The 13999-nt window shown below is 36.3% G+C and overlaps 1 protein-coding gene across 2 annotated transcripts in view; it reads right to left on the bottom strand.

Annotated features, from left to right (window-relative positions):
* Nucleotides 1–12236, bottom strand: part of Znf215 (zinc finger protein 215) — a 17186-nt gene extending 4950 nt beyond the window's left edge. The window contains exons 1-3 of one of the 2 annotated variants that reach the window (XM_048788271.1): nucleotides 11914–12236; nucleotides 3884–4444; nucleotides 1334–1416 (exon numbers count right to left, since the gene is read on the bottom strand). In XM_048788271.1, the coding sequence (XP_048644228.1) occupies nucleotides 1334–1416; nucleotides 3884–4199 (399 nt within the window). In that variant the 5' untranslated portion in view covers nucleotides 4200–4444; nucleotides 11914–12236. The remainder of the gene's footprint in view (nucleotides 1–1333; nucleotides 1417–3883; nucleotides 4445–11913) is intronic. The other variant, XM_048788272.1, reaches the window with a different exon arrangement.
* Between the last annotated feature and the right edge of the window lie 1763 nt (nucleotides 12237–13999).

Here is a 13999-nt window from a genome sequence, read left to right as displayed (position 1 = left end):
ATATATATATATATATATATATATATATATATATATATATATATATATATATATAGAAACAAAACATTACAGAGCACCAAGAATTTATATAAAAGTTTAGGATGGGAAGAGTTTCAGGTAGATTCAAGGGGAAATTGTAACAAAAATGTAGGCTCTGCTGAAAGAGATGGGATGTTTTCTCTAATTGAGAAATGTAATCTAATTCCTTATCATTTAGGTGTCACAGCTCAATGTCACCCTGAGAAGACTGATAACGGATTTGTCTCTACTCCATCCTGGTTTTTTTTTTTTTTTTTACCCTTATTTGTTTATTTTTATGTGGTGCCAGGGATCGAACCCAGTGCCTCACACATGCTAGGTAAGCGCTCTACCACTGAGCCATAACCCTGGCCCCATTCTGTTTTTTATTCTTTGTAAAAATTATTACTATTTGAAATACTATACTAGCTTGTATTTACCTGCGACCTGTACTAGAATGTAATCTCCACAAAGTAGAGATTTTGTTTTATTTCCCAATCATATTCTCAAATATGTGTTAGCGAATAAATTTACTCGTCTCTCTAGCACCCTCAACCTTGTCATTATTGGCAACTTTAGTCACATGGAAATACATAAATCTCTTCCTTTCTCCTTCAGAGTCAGTCTGTCTACATTAATTCTGCCTAATTCTTCACCTTCTCTTCTTTCCATAACCCAACACAACCTGGCTTCTGTCCCTGTGCACATTAGTCTCTCTATGATAAGTAAACAGACACTGCTTAGGTTGTATTTTTTTAATTTTTATTTATTTATTTATTTATATGTGGCGCTGAGAATCAAACCCAGTGCCTTACACATGCTAGACAACCGCTTTACCACTGAACCACAATCCCAGCCCCTAGGTTGTATTACTCTGACTTTTTAAAGCGTTTTTTCCTTTAAATATTCTAGTACTTTGACCCTCAGTGATACCATAGTTTCCTAATTTTCTTCTGTATCTTTGCTTTCAGTATCCTTTGAGGTTTCTTCTACTCCTGTATAATAAATGACATTGCTCAGGATTCTACTCTTGGACTCCCTTCATTTTTAATTCTAAACTTTCTATTTTAGGCTCTTTTGCTTTAATTATCATTTATCTTCTTGAGGGAACAGATGCACAAAGAATATATGAGGCTAAAGAAAATATTTCCAGAGTGTATCATCAACTAAAATCAGTCCAATGTCCTGTGAAAGAATAAGAGACTAACACCCTTGGATAGAACCATGTTTGAAAAAAGTTTAAAGATAAAAAGTAAAAGCAGGTCACATTTAAAAAGAGCATATATTTCTAGCAAAGAGTGGAACCCTACTTCACCTGAGGCTTCCCTGTTAGTGAGTCAGCTTCCATGTTCTCCCTTGTGCTCCCATTCTGAAGGACACAGTTCTTGAAGGGTGTATCTGAGGAAGATGAAGGAAAATATTAGGGAGGAAGAGAAGTTTTGCCTGGGAGTAATGTTTAATGATTATAGTAGTAGTTTTAACATGTTAATCATAGAAATCATCTGAAGACCTTTGCAAATATAATTGGGCCCTACTAGCAATTAGAATCCCCAAGAGTAGAGGATAAGAGTATTGATTGTAACTTCTGAAAAATTCCAAAAGTGATTCTGATATATCATCAAGGGTTATGATCTACTAGATCAGAGCAAAGAGGACCAAGATAGTATTTTGAGACCTTATCTGTTTATACCAGATTTAAAAAAAATAGCTTTGATCCTTTCATTACTAAAACTTAACTAAGGCCTAGCTACCACAGGCTGTTAATTCCACTTGGAGCTAAAAATATTTTATTTAATTAATCACTCCTCAGCCATACTGAGGAAGATTCTATTTAAGAGTTGTTTTCTATTAAGCTGCATAGACGAGGCAGTCTGGTCACTTTGAAATACTGATTCTTTAAAGGAAACAATTCAATGAAACTAATTCTCTTCTCTAGCCCTTTGATAAGAAGTAGACTCATGGGCTACTAAAGTTTCTCCAGGATCCATGAATTATATGGCAATCCTCAACTGTCAGACTACAGAGTTTTACTGGTCTGAGATGAAGTTTTCATTGATTCAGGGTGAAATGAGAAAAAATAGAAACAATGTGGTAAGTTTGTTATAACTTTAAATTTATTCAATTTCAAGGGCTGTATTTTGATGTTAAAATTAAGTCTTAGGTAATGATAATGGATTTTAACATATTGTTGAAAAAAATAGTTGGCAATAGCAGCAATAATAATGTAATACAACCCACTATAAATTATGACCCCAACTCCTCTGAAACTGTTCAAACTAAAGCTTAAAATTCCTCCATAATTAACGATTTCACTAAATTTTCTTCAATACTTATTTTAATAGGAATTTTTTGTTGCACCACTGTTGAACATTTCAACAGAAAGAACATTTCTTTCTTGAAGACTTTTTTTTAGCTCAAAAAACTAATCTTTCTTGGTTCTTTGTTTCATTATTCTTTTCTAGCCTGTTTACCTGGTTTGTGCTCTTTTTCTCAGTTCAATTTATATCTTTTTTTCTAGATAATGACTGAATAGGACCATAATACCACAATGACCTTGGAAATAATTCCTTTTCAAATATCCAGTCAGTTGCCCATGTCTTATAAGGTCCAGATATTCACAATACTGGGCACACATCTTTTAAGTTTCTTTTAATCTCTAAATACTTCTGCCCTCTTAGAAAAGTGGATTTTCTTATAGTTTCTCACAGTTTGAATTTTACTAATGACCTTAACATGTTAGGTTTAACATGGCCTCTATCCTCTGTACTTACTATAATAGGTACTTACATCTGGACTAGCTCTTAAATATTGATGCTCCCTGAGGATTTGTATTTCTCCTACTTCTAGCTTAGCTCTATTTCCAAATCTTTCTGAATACTTTTTGTTGTAGCATTAACTATATACTGCTTTTAAATTGTGGATCGCCCACAGGAACCTCAAATTTAGCACATCACATAATTAAATGTATTATCCTCTCCATACACAAAATTCAACACACCACATCATTAATGCATTAACTTCTCCACACACACAAAATTCACTACTTATTTCATTCATACTAGCCAGAGCACATTAGTATGTATCAAACCTTATCCTACTCTTATATTTTACCTAGACATAATTCTTTAGGCTTAAACTCTTCTGTTTTGCTAATGTATCTGTATTCTCTAATACCTAATCTAGTACAACAATTTGTTTTCCTATTTTCAGAATCCTCAGGTTCTATAGGTCTATCCATTTCTTATGGAGAAGTTGGTATACATTTCCTATTCTAAAGGATAGAAATATTTTATGTTTTGCAGGCAATACTCTCTACTGTAATTACTCAACTCTACTATAATTACTTTTCATGCCATAGCATGAAAGCAACATAGACAAAATGTAGGAAAATAGACATGGTTATGTTCCGATAAAATTTCATTTCTAAAAATATTTGGCTCGTGGGCCATATTTTTGCCAATCCCTGCTCCACATTCTTTTATTTTGGTACCAGGGATTGAAATAAATCCACATCCCCAGCGCCCCCCTCTTTTTTTGGAGACAGGGTCTTGCTAAATTGTGTAGGGCCTTACTAAGTTGCTCAAGGCCAGCTTTGAACTTGTGATCCTCCTGCCTCAGTCTCTCAAGCCACTGGGATTACAGGTATGTACCACTGCACCTGGCTACATTTTTTAAAGGCAAACAAAACCGTGTTGTTACTCCCCTACCCAACCTGTGTTCTAATGATCTATTTCTATTGCTTACAGATTAAAGTTCAGGCTTACTAGTGGAGTAACAGAAAATCCTAATAGAATGATACAGAATAGATAGTTTTTCTTAATACAGGAAGGCCAATTACTCTACCTAAAATTTTCTAAATTCTCACCTTTGTCTTTGAGTATTTCAATCACATCTTCTATGAGAGTCACCACATCTTTGCTGTTCTTGGGATGCTGTAAATTTATCCAAGCCCTGACTTCTTCAGGGAGGATTGTCCGGAATTGTTCCAGCACCAAAAGTTCTAGGATTTGCTCCTTTGAATGAATCTCTGGTCTCAGCCACTGAAGACAGAGGTCCCAGAGTTTGCTCAGGGCTTCATGGGGTCCAGATACTTCTGAATACTGGAAATGTCTGAATTTTTGACGAGACTCCTCAGAGTCATATGTTTCCATAGCAGTAAGGGTTTCCTGATGCCAAGACATATCTGTTCTTAGGACCTCACTTTTTTCATGCAGAGTCAAGTTTTGGGGTTTTAAGATAGCCACCAACTTGTTAAGAGACTGAATCTTCCTAAATAGAATGCCTGCTGTAGTTCAAATCTTAGGATTCCAGTACTTTTTAGGTTTGGCTAAGCACCTGTTACTATAGGCAGTATGTTTGAATCAGGTTATATCACAGTAAGAAGAGTTCCAGGAGCTTCAGCTGTAGAAATCAGCTTCCCAAGAGACTGAAAAAAAGACAAATTTGATCCATAGATAGTAAACATTTATTAGCATGTTGTTGAAAGGTAAAATAGCATAAGTAAAAATTATTCTTAAAATTACCTAAAAAAATTATGGATTCTCTTTCATTTTTGTTTTCCTTTCTTAGAACAGGAAAATATGAGTATGTCTGTTCTCACAACTCCTATTTAATATAATACTTGAAATCTTAGCCTGAGCAATTTATCAATGGAAGAAAATAAAATGGATACAAACTCAAATTATCAGTGCAGAAGATATGGTCCTATATTTAGAAGATGCATAGAAGCTCCAGAAGACTTTTAGAGCTAGTAAAGTATCAATATATAAAAATCAACATACAAAAAAATTAATAGTTTCCTGTACACTAATAATGAATTCAGTGAAAAAGAAATCTGGAAAACAATTTCATTCACAATAACCTAAAAAAATAAATACAATTCCTAAGAATAAATCTAACAAAGGAGGTGGAAGACCTCGACAATAAAAATCATAAAGTACTGAACAAAGAAATTGAAAGACCTCCCACGTTCATGGGTAGGCAAAATTAATAGTTAAAATGGCCATATCACCAAAAGTGATCTACAGATTCAATACACCCTCCATCAAAATATCAATGGCATTCTTTATAAAACTGCATGGTACTGGCATAAAAATAGACACATGTATCAATGGAACAAAAAAGGGACTCAGGAACAGATACACTCATCCGATCCTTGACAAAGGTGCCAAAAACATACATTGGAGAAAAGACAATCATTTTAACAAATGGTGCTAGAAAAACTGGTTATCCATATGTAGAAGAATGAAACTATATCCCTATCTCTCACTTGCACAAGAGTCAACTTGAAGTGGATAAGGACGTAGGAATTAGACCAGAAACTTCACAACTGCCGGAAGAAAATGTAGGGTCAACATTCCAATATACTGGCTCAGTCAACAATTTTCTCAAAAGGACTGCTAAAGCTTAATTAGGAAATTGGATGGCACCAAATCCAAAAGCTTCTGTATAGCAAATGAAACAAGAGTATGAGGAGAATGGAAGAAAATCTTTGCAAGCTATTCTTCCAGCAGAAGTTTAACATCCATAATATATAAATAACTCAAAAAACTTAACAGCAACTCCCCCCATAACTCAACCAATAAATGCCCAGACTAAACAGACCTACTTCTCAAAAGAAGAAATACAAATGGCCAACAAATAAACATGTTCAAAATCTTTAACAATCAGGGAAACGCAAATCAAAACTACATTATGATTTCATCTCCCTCCAGTTTAAGGGCAGCCTTTAAGAATATAAATAACAAATACAAGAGAGAATGTGAGGAAAAAGGAATACTTCCACATTATTGCTGGGATGGTAAATTAGTACAACAACTATGGAAATCAGCATGGAAGTTCCTTAAAAGGCACAGAACCACACATAACCCAGCTATACTATAGTGATACATGCATACCCAAGTTTATAATAGCACATTTCACAAGCCACATTATTGGACCAGTCTAGATGTCTGCCAATGAATAAATGGATAAAGAAAATGTGGTATATATGTATAGTTAAGTTTTATTCAGCCATAAAGAATGAAATTATATCATTTTTAGAAAAATGGGTGAAATGTTAAAGCATTAAATTAAGTGAAATAAGTAGAACTCAGAAAATCAAGCAAGGGTCCTATGCTTTCCTTTTTATGTGGAAGCTACAGAAGAACAAGGAAAAAAAAAAACAGGGGGGTGAGTGGGTGTTTCGTGAAAACGGAAGACAGACCAGTAGAAAGAATTAAGGAGACCAGGGAGAGGAGGGTAGAAAAGGAAAAGGGAGATACTAGGAAATGAAACTATTTTGTGTACATGTGAATATGTAACAACAAATTCCACTATTAAGAATAATTATAATGCACCAATAGAAAAAATATAGGTTAAAAAAAAGGCAAATACACTTTCTCTGCCCCTCAAACACATCCCCACAAGATAGAGAAACAAATATAGATAAATGACATCTCAAAACAAGTGATAAAAGAAATGGTACCTTGATCTTAAAAAAAACCTCATAATTTGATTGAAATTAGATTGATTCTATAGCAGATAACAATTCATTAAAAAACTGAGCAAAACAAATTTTCAGGCAGGATATTAAGGTTAAGGCTTCAGACTAGATAGATGTCATCCCAATCTCTTATTAAAATACCAATGAGGGACTGGGGTTGTGGCTCAGAGGTAGAGCGCTTACCTCACACTAGGGAGGCCCTGGGTTCAATCCTAAGCATCACATAAAATAAATAAATAAAATAAAGGTATTGTGTCCTACAACTAAAAAATAAATATTAAAAAATACCAATGAAGTTATATGAGTGGAAAAACTGGCAAAATAGCACTAGAAATTAAGACACTGACACAATTATTAAAATATACTAGGAAAAAATCCATGAACCATTTCATTATTAGAGATAAATTAAAAAGTGAATTCCCAGACTGTAATTTACATTTGTTTAGACTTAACGTTAAGTGCCCACCAAGGGGTCTTAGGCTCAACTAAACATTTAGACTCACAAACATTATTACAGGTCACATTTAGTTCCAATTTACTCAAAATGTAAAAGCTTGGTAGCAGAGGAGTAAAAGAGTTTTTTTTTTTTTTTTTTTTTTTTTTTCCCCAGTGACAGTACTCAAGAGTATACCTCAAGTGCAAAGGAGATAGGACTCACATAGGTCACACAGGAAGCACCTTGGCTGAAAAGCCTTACTCACAGGAGTCAAAGTCTCCTATAACAACTCTCTGAGCCTCAAATAACCTGCCAAACAATAGAAGTGACTTCATTCAGGGAAGTCCAGATACAGCTTTTTATTTGATTTATAGTTCCCCTAATCCAGATACAATCTATCATTCAAGGGGTCATTTTTATTATATCTTTTAGGCCAGTGGTTCTCAACCAGAGGAGATTTTGCCACCAAGGGATATTTGGCAATGTCTAGAAACAGTTTTGATTGCCACAGCTGTAGATTGTTACTGTCAGCTAGTGGGCCGAAGCCAGGAATGCTATTAAATATCCTCCAATGCATCAGACAGTTCCATATAGCAAAGAATTATCTAGCCCAAAATATCCATAATTCTAAGATTAAGAAATTTTGCTATAGGAATAGACTACATACTTTGGAATCATATCAATATGAGTTTAAATTCCAGATGTACTAGTTATGACATGTACAAACTTGAGCAAATTATTCTAACTCAGTTTTCTCATCTCTCTTCTTGGCACATGTAAGTGTTGCCCTGGCAATGCCCACCTCAACAGATCATTATTCAACATAAATAAAAGATTTAGAGAATAGGGTTGGGGAAGGACACTTGGGGGACTACAAAAGACAGCCAGAAGGGTGAGAGGACTCACTATACTTAAAAAAAAGGGCAAGAGAACATTTGAGAATATGACTTTCTGTTAAAAGTTTGGAAATGAGTGTAATCTATGAGGTCAAAGACAAAGAAAACATACAATGTTCCATTCTAGTTAATAAAAAGATTTCCTACAGGGGTGAAGGTTAACAATTCTGATAGTAGTATATGTGTATATTGGAAATAAATAGGAAGGAGATGGTAGAAGACCATTTTCATGTTTAAGTAGGAATTTGCAAATAATCAAGGGATAGAGCCTAGGGTGATTCATCGGGTAACTGATGAGAATTGGAGATATAATTATGAACTTGTGATTAGCATAACTTAGATGAAGATGGTTACATATAGAAATATTTACAGATATATGTATATATACAGCCTAGTATAAACACACATGTCCTTTTTCTTGGAGCTGAATAAGCCTAGAAACAAGGATACTCTTCCCAGATCTTGGTTTTTTTCTTTTCTTTTTTTTTTAGAGAGAGAGAATTTTTTAATATTTATTTTTTTAGTTTTCGGTGGACACAACATCTTTATTTGTATGTGGGGCTGAGGATAGAACCCAGGCCGCACGCATGCCAGGTGAGCGCACTACGGCTTGAGCCACGTCCCCAGCCCCCCAGACCTTGGTTTCTAATACAGTTCTCCAATAATAAGAACCAGGGCTTCTTGGAGAAATGGCTGATTTCAGACTGGATATATAAGATGCAAATGGAGCATCTCGAAGGGCCATAAAGAAGAGCTCAAAAGTAAAACAAACCCCAAACATTTATTGGAGTATGTCAAAGATACCAGGAGTTAAATGAAAGAGTTCCCAGAGGCCAAAGTAGAATTACATGAGCAAGAAATTAAAAACTGGATTACAACTCAAACTATAAAAACACCCATAAGCCATACTGCTATAAATAAAAACTATAAATATAAATTGAGGGAGAAAAGATACATCTTCTAAGTAGAAGAATTGCAAATAATTTTTGCAGATAGCCATCCAAGAGATAAAATGTAACTTTTCCAACTCTTATGTGTGGGCTATGCACAGTGATTTCCTTCCAAAGAGTATAGTATGTAATAGGAGAAAAGTATATTTACAGTAGAGAAATCTGACAAATACTATACCTTAGTCAGTTGATTAACACCAACAGTAATAAATCATGTTGAGAGCATGCACTCGTGACAATGTGATGAAAACGACATTTTGCCTCTGTGATTTTCCTACTCCAAACCCATAACCACATCTACTTATGAGAAAAAGGTCAGACAAATCCCAACAAATGGGCAGCTTATACAATATCTGACCAATACTCAAAACTATCAAAGTCATTAAAAAAAGATCTGGACAACTGTTATAGCCAAGAGGAGCCTGAGGAGACATTACAATCAAAAGTAATGTAGTATCCTGGATCAATAAAAAAAATTTAAAAAGACCTTAAGTAAAAACTTAAAAAATCTGAATAAAATGTCCCCTGCTTCCTCCTCTCTGTGAATGTAAATTCCCAAATGGATTCCCCACAATAAGCAGAAAACCATGGATGGAGGCAACTGTCTTCTGGTTTGAAAGAGCCTATCCAGGTGGCCAAGGCCTAAGAAGAAGAGGATAATTGTGTCCTTCCTGGGCCATTTTTTGGTCTTACCCAACAGGCAATCACTTCAGCCACCCCCAAATAAGTCCTTCCTGCAATGAAGCCCTCCAGAGTATTCCCAAGCACCTCCAATCTTTAACAAAAATCCATCTTGCACCTGCGGAAGCCAATAATTAAGAAAGACTGAAATCTGCCACACTTGTTGACATCCATCACCTTCCTGATCAGGCCTTCTTAAAACTGATTTTAGTTTGTGCAATTATATTGTCTCAGGCCACCAAGAACTTCTAGATGGTAAGTTGTCTACCTGTTCTAAAATGACATTACTTAGTCGCCCACCTCATGAGGATATAGGATACAAAAAGGTTGCAGTTAACTCAGCCAAGTGCTCTGTAGGTGAAAGGCTGCTTAGAGGACTTGTGGTCCCACCTGGTAGAGAAGATAAATTTGAAATACAACCCAGCTCAAAAAACAAAAACAAAACCCAACCTAACCAATCAACCAACAAAACCCCACAATGCTTGAGAAAAAAGAATAAAGAAGATCTCTCACATTTAATTTATGGCTGGCAGAAAAGTCCTGAAGAGGTATAATTAAGTACCAGGAAACAAATGAACTAGGAGTCTAGGTACTTTTTAAATTAACAGAGAGAAAGAGAGGGAGAGAGGAAGAGAGAAAGCTCACATACTCTATATGTCATATGTACAAAGGAAAACAAAAACCAAGGTGCTAATAATAAGGATACCCATTCCTAACACTAAATGTACTGGGTTAAAATTCAAACTCAACCACATAAAAACTTGAAATATCCAAAATAAATGAATTCCAAAACTGAGGGTGGGGAAGGAATGATCTAGAAAATACCAGGCAAATACATAATAATAAAAAATTATGCAGCAATATAGTGAATTAAAATATATTAATGAATTGAGGGCTGGGATGTAGCTTAGGGATACAAAGCACTTGCCTAGCATGTGTAAGGTCCTGAGTTCCACCTGCAATAACACACACACACACACACACACACACACAAATGAATAGCACAAATGCATTAGACAAAAAGAAAAATTTATCAAACAACATACTTGAAGCATATTTATAGCAAAATCCTGAGAAAGCAAGAAATGAAATCACCAATGATAGAATAGAAACAGATTAGGCAATGTTCTAAATCCCTAATAGATAACATAAATTGCTAGTACAGTAGATCTAAGTAATATGCTTAGTTTAATAAGTATGTAAAACCAGATAGAATGAAGTTTCTATTGAAGCACCTATGGGAACATTTACAAAAGTTATTACTGGGCTACGAAAAGAAAATCTTCAATAAATAGAAAAGTAGACAATAGTAGAGACATTTATTTAATGCAAACTTAGAATTAACTTATTAATTGGAAAATTGGGGAAAAATTAAATTACTTTGAAATTTAAAGTTTTGCTTCTAAAAATAACAATCAAAAGTACAATGGTAAAAAAAATCTAAAATTTAAAGATAATGCTTTTGCACATCAAAATCTAATGGTAAAAAAAAGCCTTACAATCAATTAAGCAAGAATAAGATGAATTAAATATTCAACTCGCAAAGTGAAAAGAAGCAACAAAAAGGACTGAAGGGAATTTATCAGTTAAAAAGAAATTAATGAATTAGTGTAAAAAATTACAGAGACAGGATGTTGAGGATGATATGCTTGCATTTACGATTTCTGAGAACAGCTTAAACCGTCAGTAAGCAACAAACACTATAATAAGCAAAACTAAAGACCGTTAAGTTTAAACTTAAATTATTGAATAAAGAACTCTGAGGATAACCTTGAAACTCACAATAAAGACAATGAACCAATACCACTGCAACGGAGGGGCTAGGACGCGAAGAAGACAGGAACCTGGAGGGTTGGATTAATATAACCAGGTGAAACAAGCTGGATGGATTTTATGGCTTCGTGGATCTTGACAGCCACTAATTACGGGGAAACGGTAGTACCTGCCTGTGAAGAGGCAGTACTGTCTGTCTCCTTTTTAATCGAACAAGTCATAAGGCAGGCAGCTTAAGGTGAGAAGAACCTGGAGATTAGCTCAGGTAAAGAACAGAGGGCGGTTCCAAAACTGAACGTCTAAAATACTTAAGGTGCTGGGAAGATTTAGAAATCGGGGGTGGTTAGGATTGATTGGGATTGCAATACAAAATGGAATTAATCAAAAGAAAACTCGTTTCTTTTCCAGTTGATTGATCTGGCCACTACTTGCCCGAGGCGTCAATACCAGCCATTCCATAACCGGCTGACCGGTGAACTATTTACCAGGTTACGTTTCTTAAGACTGACCTGGAAAACGGGCCAGCAGTGAAGTTGAGTCCCTGGTTTAGCAGAACTGGATCTAAAACCCAGCCGTTCTTTTCCCTCTGTGAACCCCCTTTATCTCGCTCTCTAACGCGTGTCTTAAGCCCTTCCGAAGCCCTCGCTTACATCCCCTCTGTTAGCCCGCGCGCACCTCCAGGATCCAGGGCAGAGACCATCTAGAGCGGGGTGGGAAGCCGGCAACTGCCAAGGAGCTCAGAACTGCGTGTTCCTCCTGGACCTCCTCAAACGGGATTCCCGGAAGATACTAGCCAGCGCCGCATCTATCCAGGGCTCCCTTTGGTCAGGCTTTGTACCGATCCTAGTAGATTCGCAGACGTCGCCGTCCTGCCCGTGCGGGTCGCAGGCACGACACGCGGGAATTAAGAACCCCTAGCTTCCCTCCCTTCTCGTAACTCACAACCGCCTGTAAAGTGCTGGGACGCACGCGCACCAGCTGTGGAACCGACGCCCAGAAGCCCCCGCGGCTCCGGCCTGAAAGTGGAAAGGTATCTTTCCGGCCCCGCCCCTTCCACAGGCCCCGCCTACTCCGTAGACTTTCGACCTTAGAGCAGCCCACCGATTCATGCTACTCTGGGAGAAATGCATGGAAACTTCTGGCGACTCCCTACCCTTCCCTGAAAAGTGACCAAAACCTTCCTTCTGCCCCACAACCCAGGCTCCATTTACCTGGAACCAGAAAACAGTGACATAATTTCCACGAGGTATATCTTGTATATCGCATTGGTCTTCGTTGATTTGTCGATTCACTCATTCATTCACTCATTTGTTTTGCATCCAGGTAAAAGCTCTTGCTGATCTGAGCTCAGTTTTGGCTTGTTGGGTGTGAGATTCTTTGTGATATCCAAGAAGGGCGGTCAGTTAGGCATTTGGATTTAAACTCTCGTCTGGAGCTTAGAGAAGTCCAGGGCAAGACTTGTAAAATCGGAGTCAATCCTTGTTTGGCAGAAATGAACACTATAAATGAGAATAAGATTGGAGAGAGAAGGGGAGATAGGAGAGGAGCAAAGATTGGCCCCTAGGAATACCAGTAACATTGGTTGGAACAGGAAGACATGCCTGCAAAAGGAAGAGGAGGATCAATCCCGGATGTAGGAGGAAATCTACTAGATGTAGAAATGCAAAAAGAAGGAAAGTGTGTGTCATAAAGGAGGGAATGCTCAGCAGTATCAATGACATGATAATATGATTAATACTTGAGTAGATGCATGTATTTGGTGTTGTAAGAGCGGAGAAAAAGAACTCAAAAGTCAGGGAAGACTTCCCACTTAGCTTTAAATCTATACAATGAGTTGACTAAAGTAAAACAAGATGGGAATTTGGATTTGTTTGCCAACCCACTTTGGACTTCTCACTACCATAAGTAAACACAGATGTCACTCATTTAGTCATCATGGCAACATCATAACACTGAAGATAGAGATTGTCATTCCCAAATTTACTGAAATTGAAAGATGGTAAAGCTTGAGTTCAAGTTCAGATCATTTCATATTTTCCCCACTGATACTCACTCTGTACTTCATGATTTAGATGGTCATTATTAATAAAATATACAGAATTGTGGAATAATATTTTCTAAAATTAGAGTATGTGGTGTGACATGAATTGTTTGTGAAGGGGTTGATCTTTATGAAAGTCATAGCTTGACAAAAAAATTTTTGACTTGCCAATGTTGCCAGTAAACAGGCTAAAGCATCAGATACCATCAATTAAAAGGCAGGGAGAAGGAAAAGGCACACAGTAGGAGGGAGAATAACCAGCTTTCTTCGCATATCTCCTATAAGAGTGGTGTTTCTGACCAGATTATCTTCAAAAGTTCACTGAAGGTTTGACATCGCTCTCTAATTGAACAAGGGTTATTTTCAAGTTGCTGTCATGTGACAGCCCAGGTATTTTTTTTAATGGCACGATTTTAAAAGGTTTCTCTCAATATATGATTAGTTATAAAGGTGAAAAACCCTGAAGACGTGGAATTATGACGTGGATTGAATTGTTTGCTACACCTACTATTCCATTCTATCATCATGAAATTCATCACTTCTAGATTAGAAACTGTATTTTAGATAAAAAATACAGAGAAAACCTGAACTGACCCAAGCCAATGGTTTTCTTAGACCACTAATTCATTCAGCATATTTTTATTGAGAATCTGATAATGTGGCAGATATTATACTGGCCATTGGAAATGTATTAGTAAACACAACCAGAAGAGGGCTGCC

The sequence above is a fragment of the Marmota marmota genome, unplaced genomic scaffold (genome assembly GCF_001458135.2).
Source record: "Marmota marmota marmota unplaced genomic scaffold, marMar, whole genome shotgun sequence".
NCBI classification, from domain to species: Eukaryota; Metazoa; Chordata; class Mammalia; order Rodentia; family Sciuridae; genus Marmota; species Marmota marmota.
Note: the sequence above shows the minus strand (reverse complement) of the source record. Positions and strands in the feature narration are given on the sequence as shown.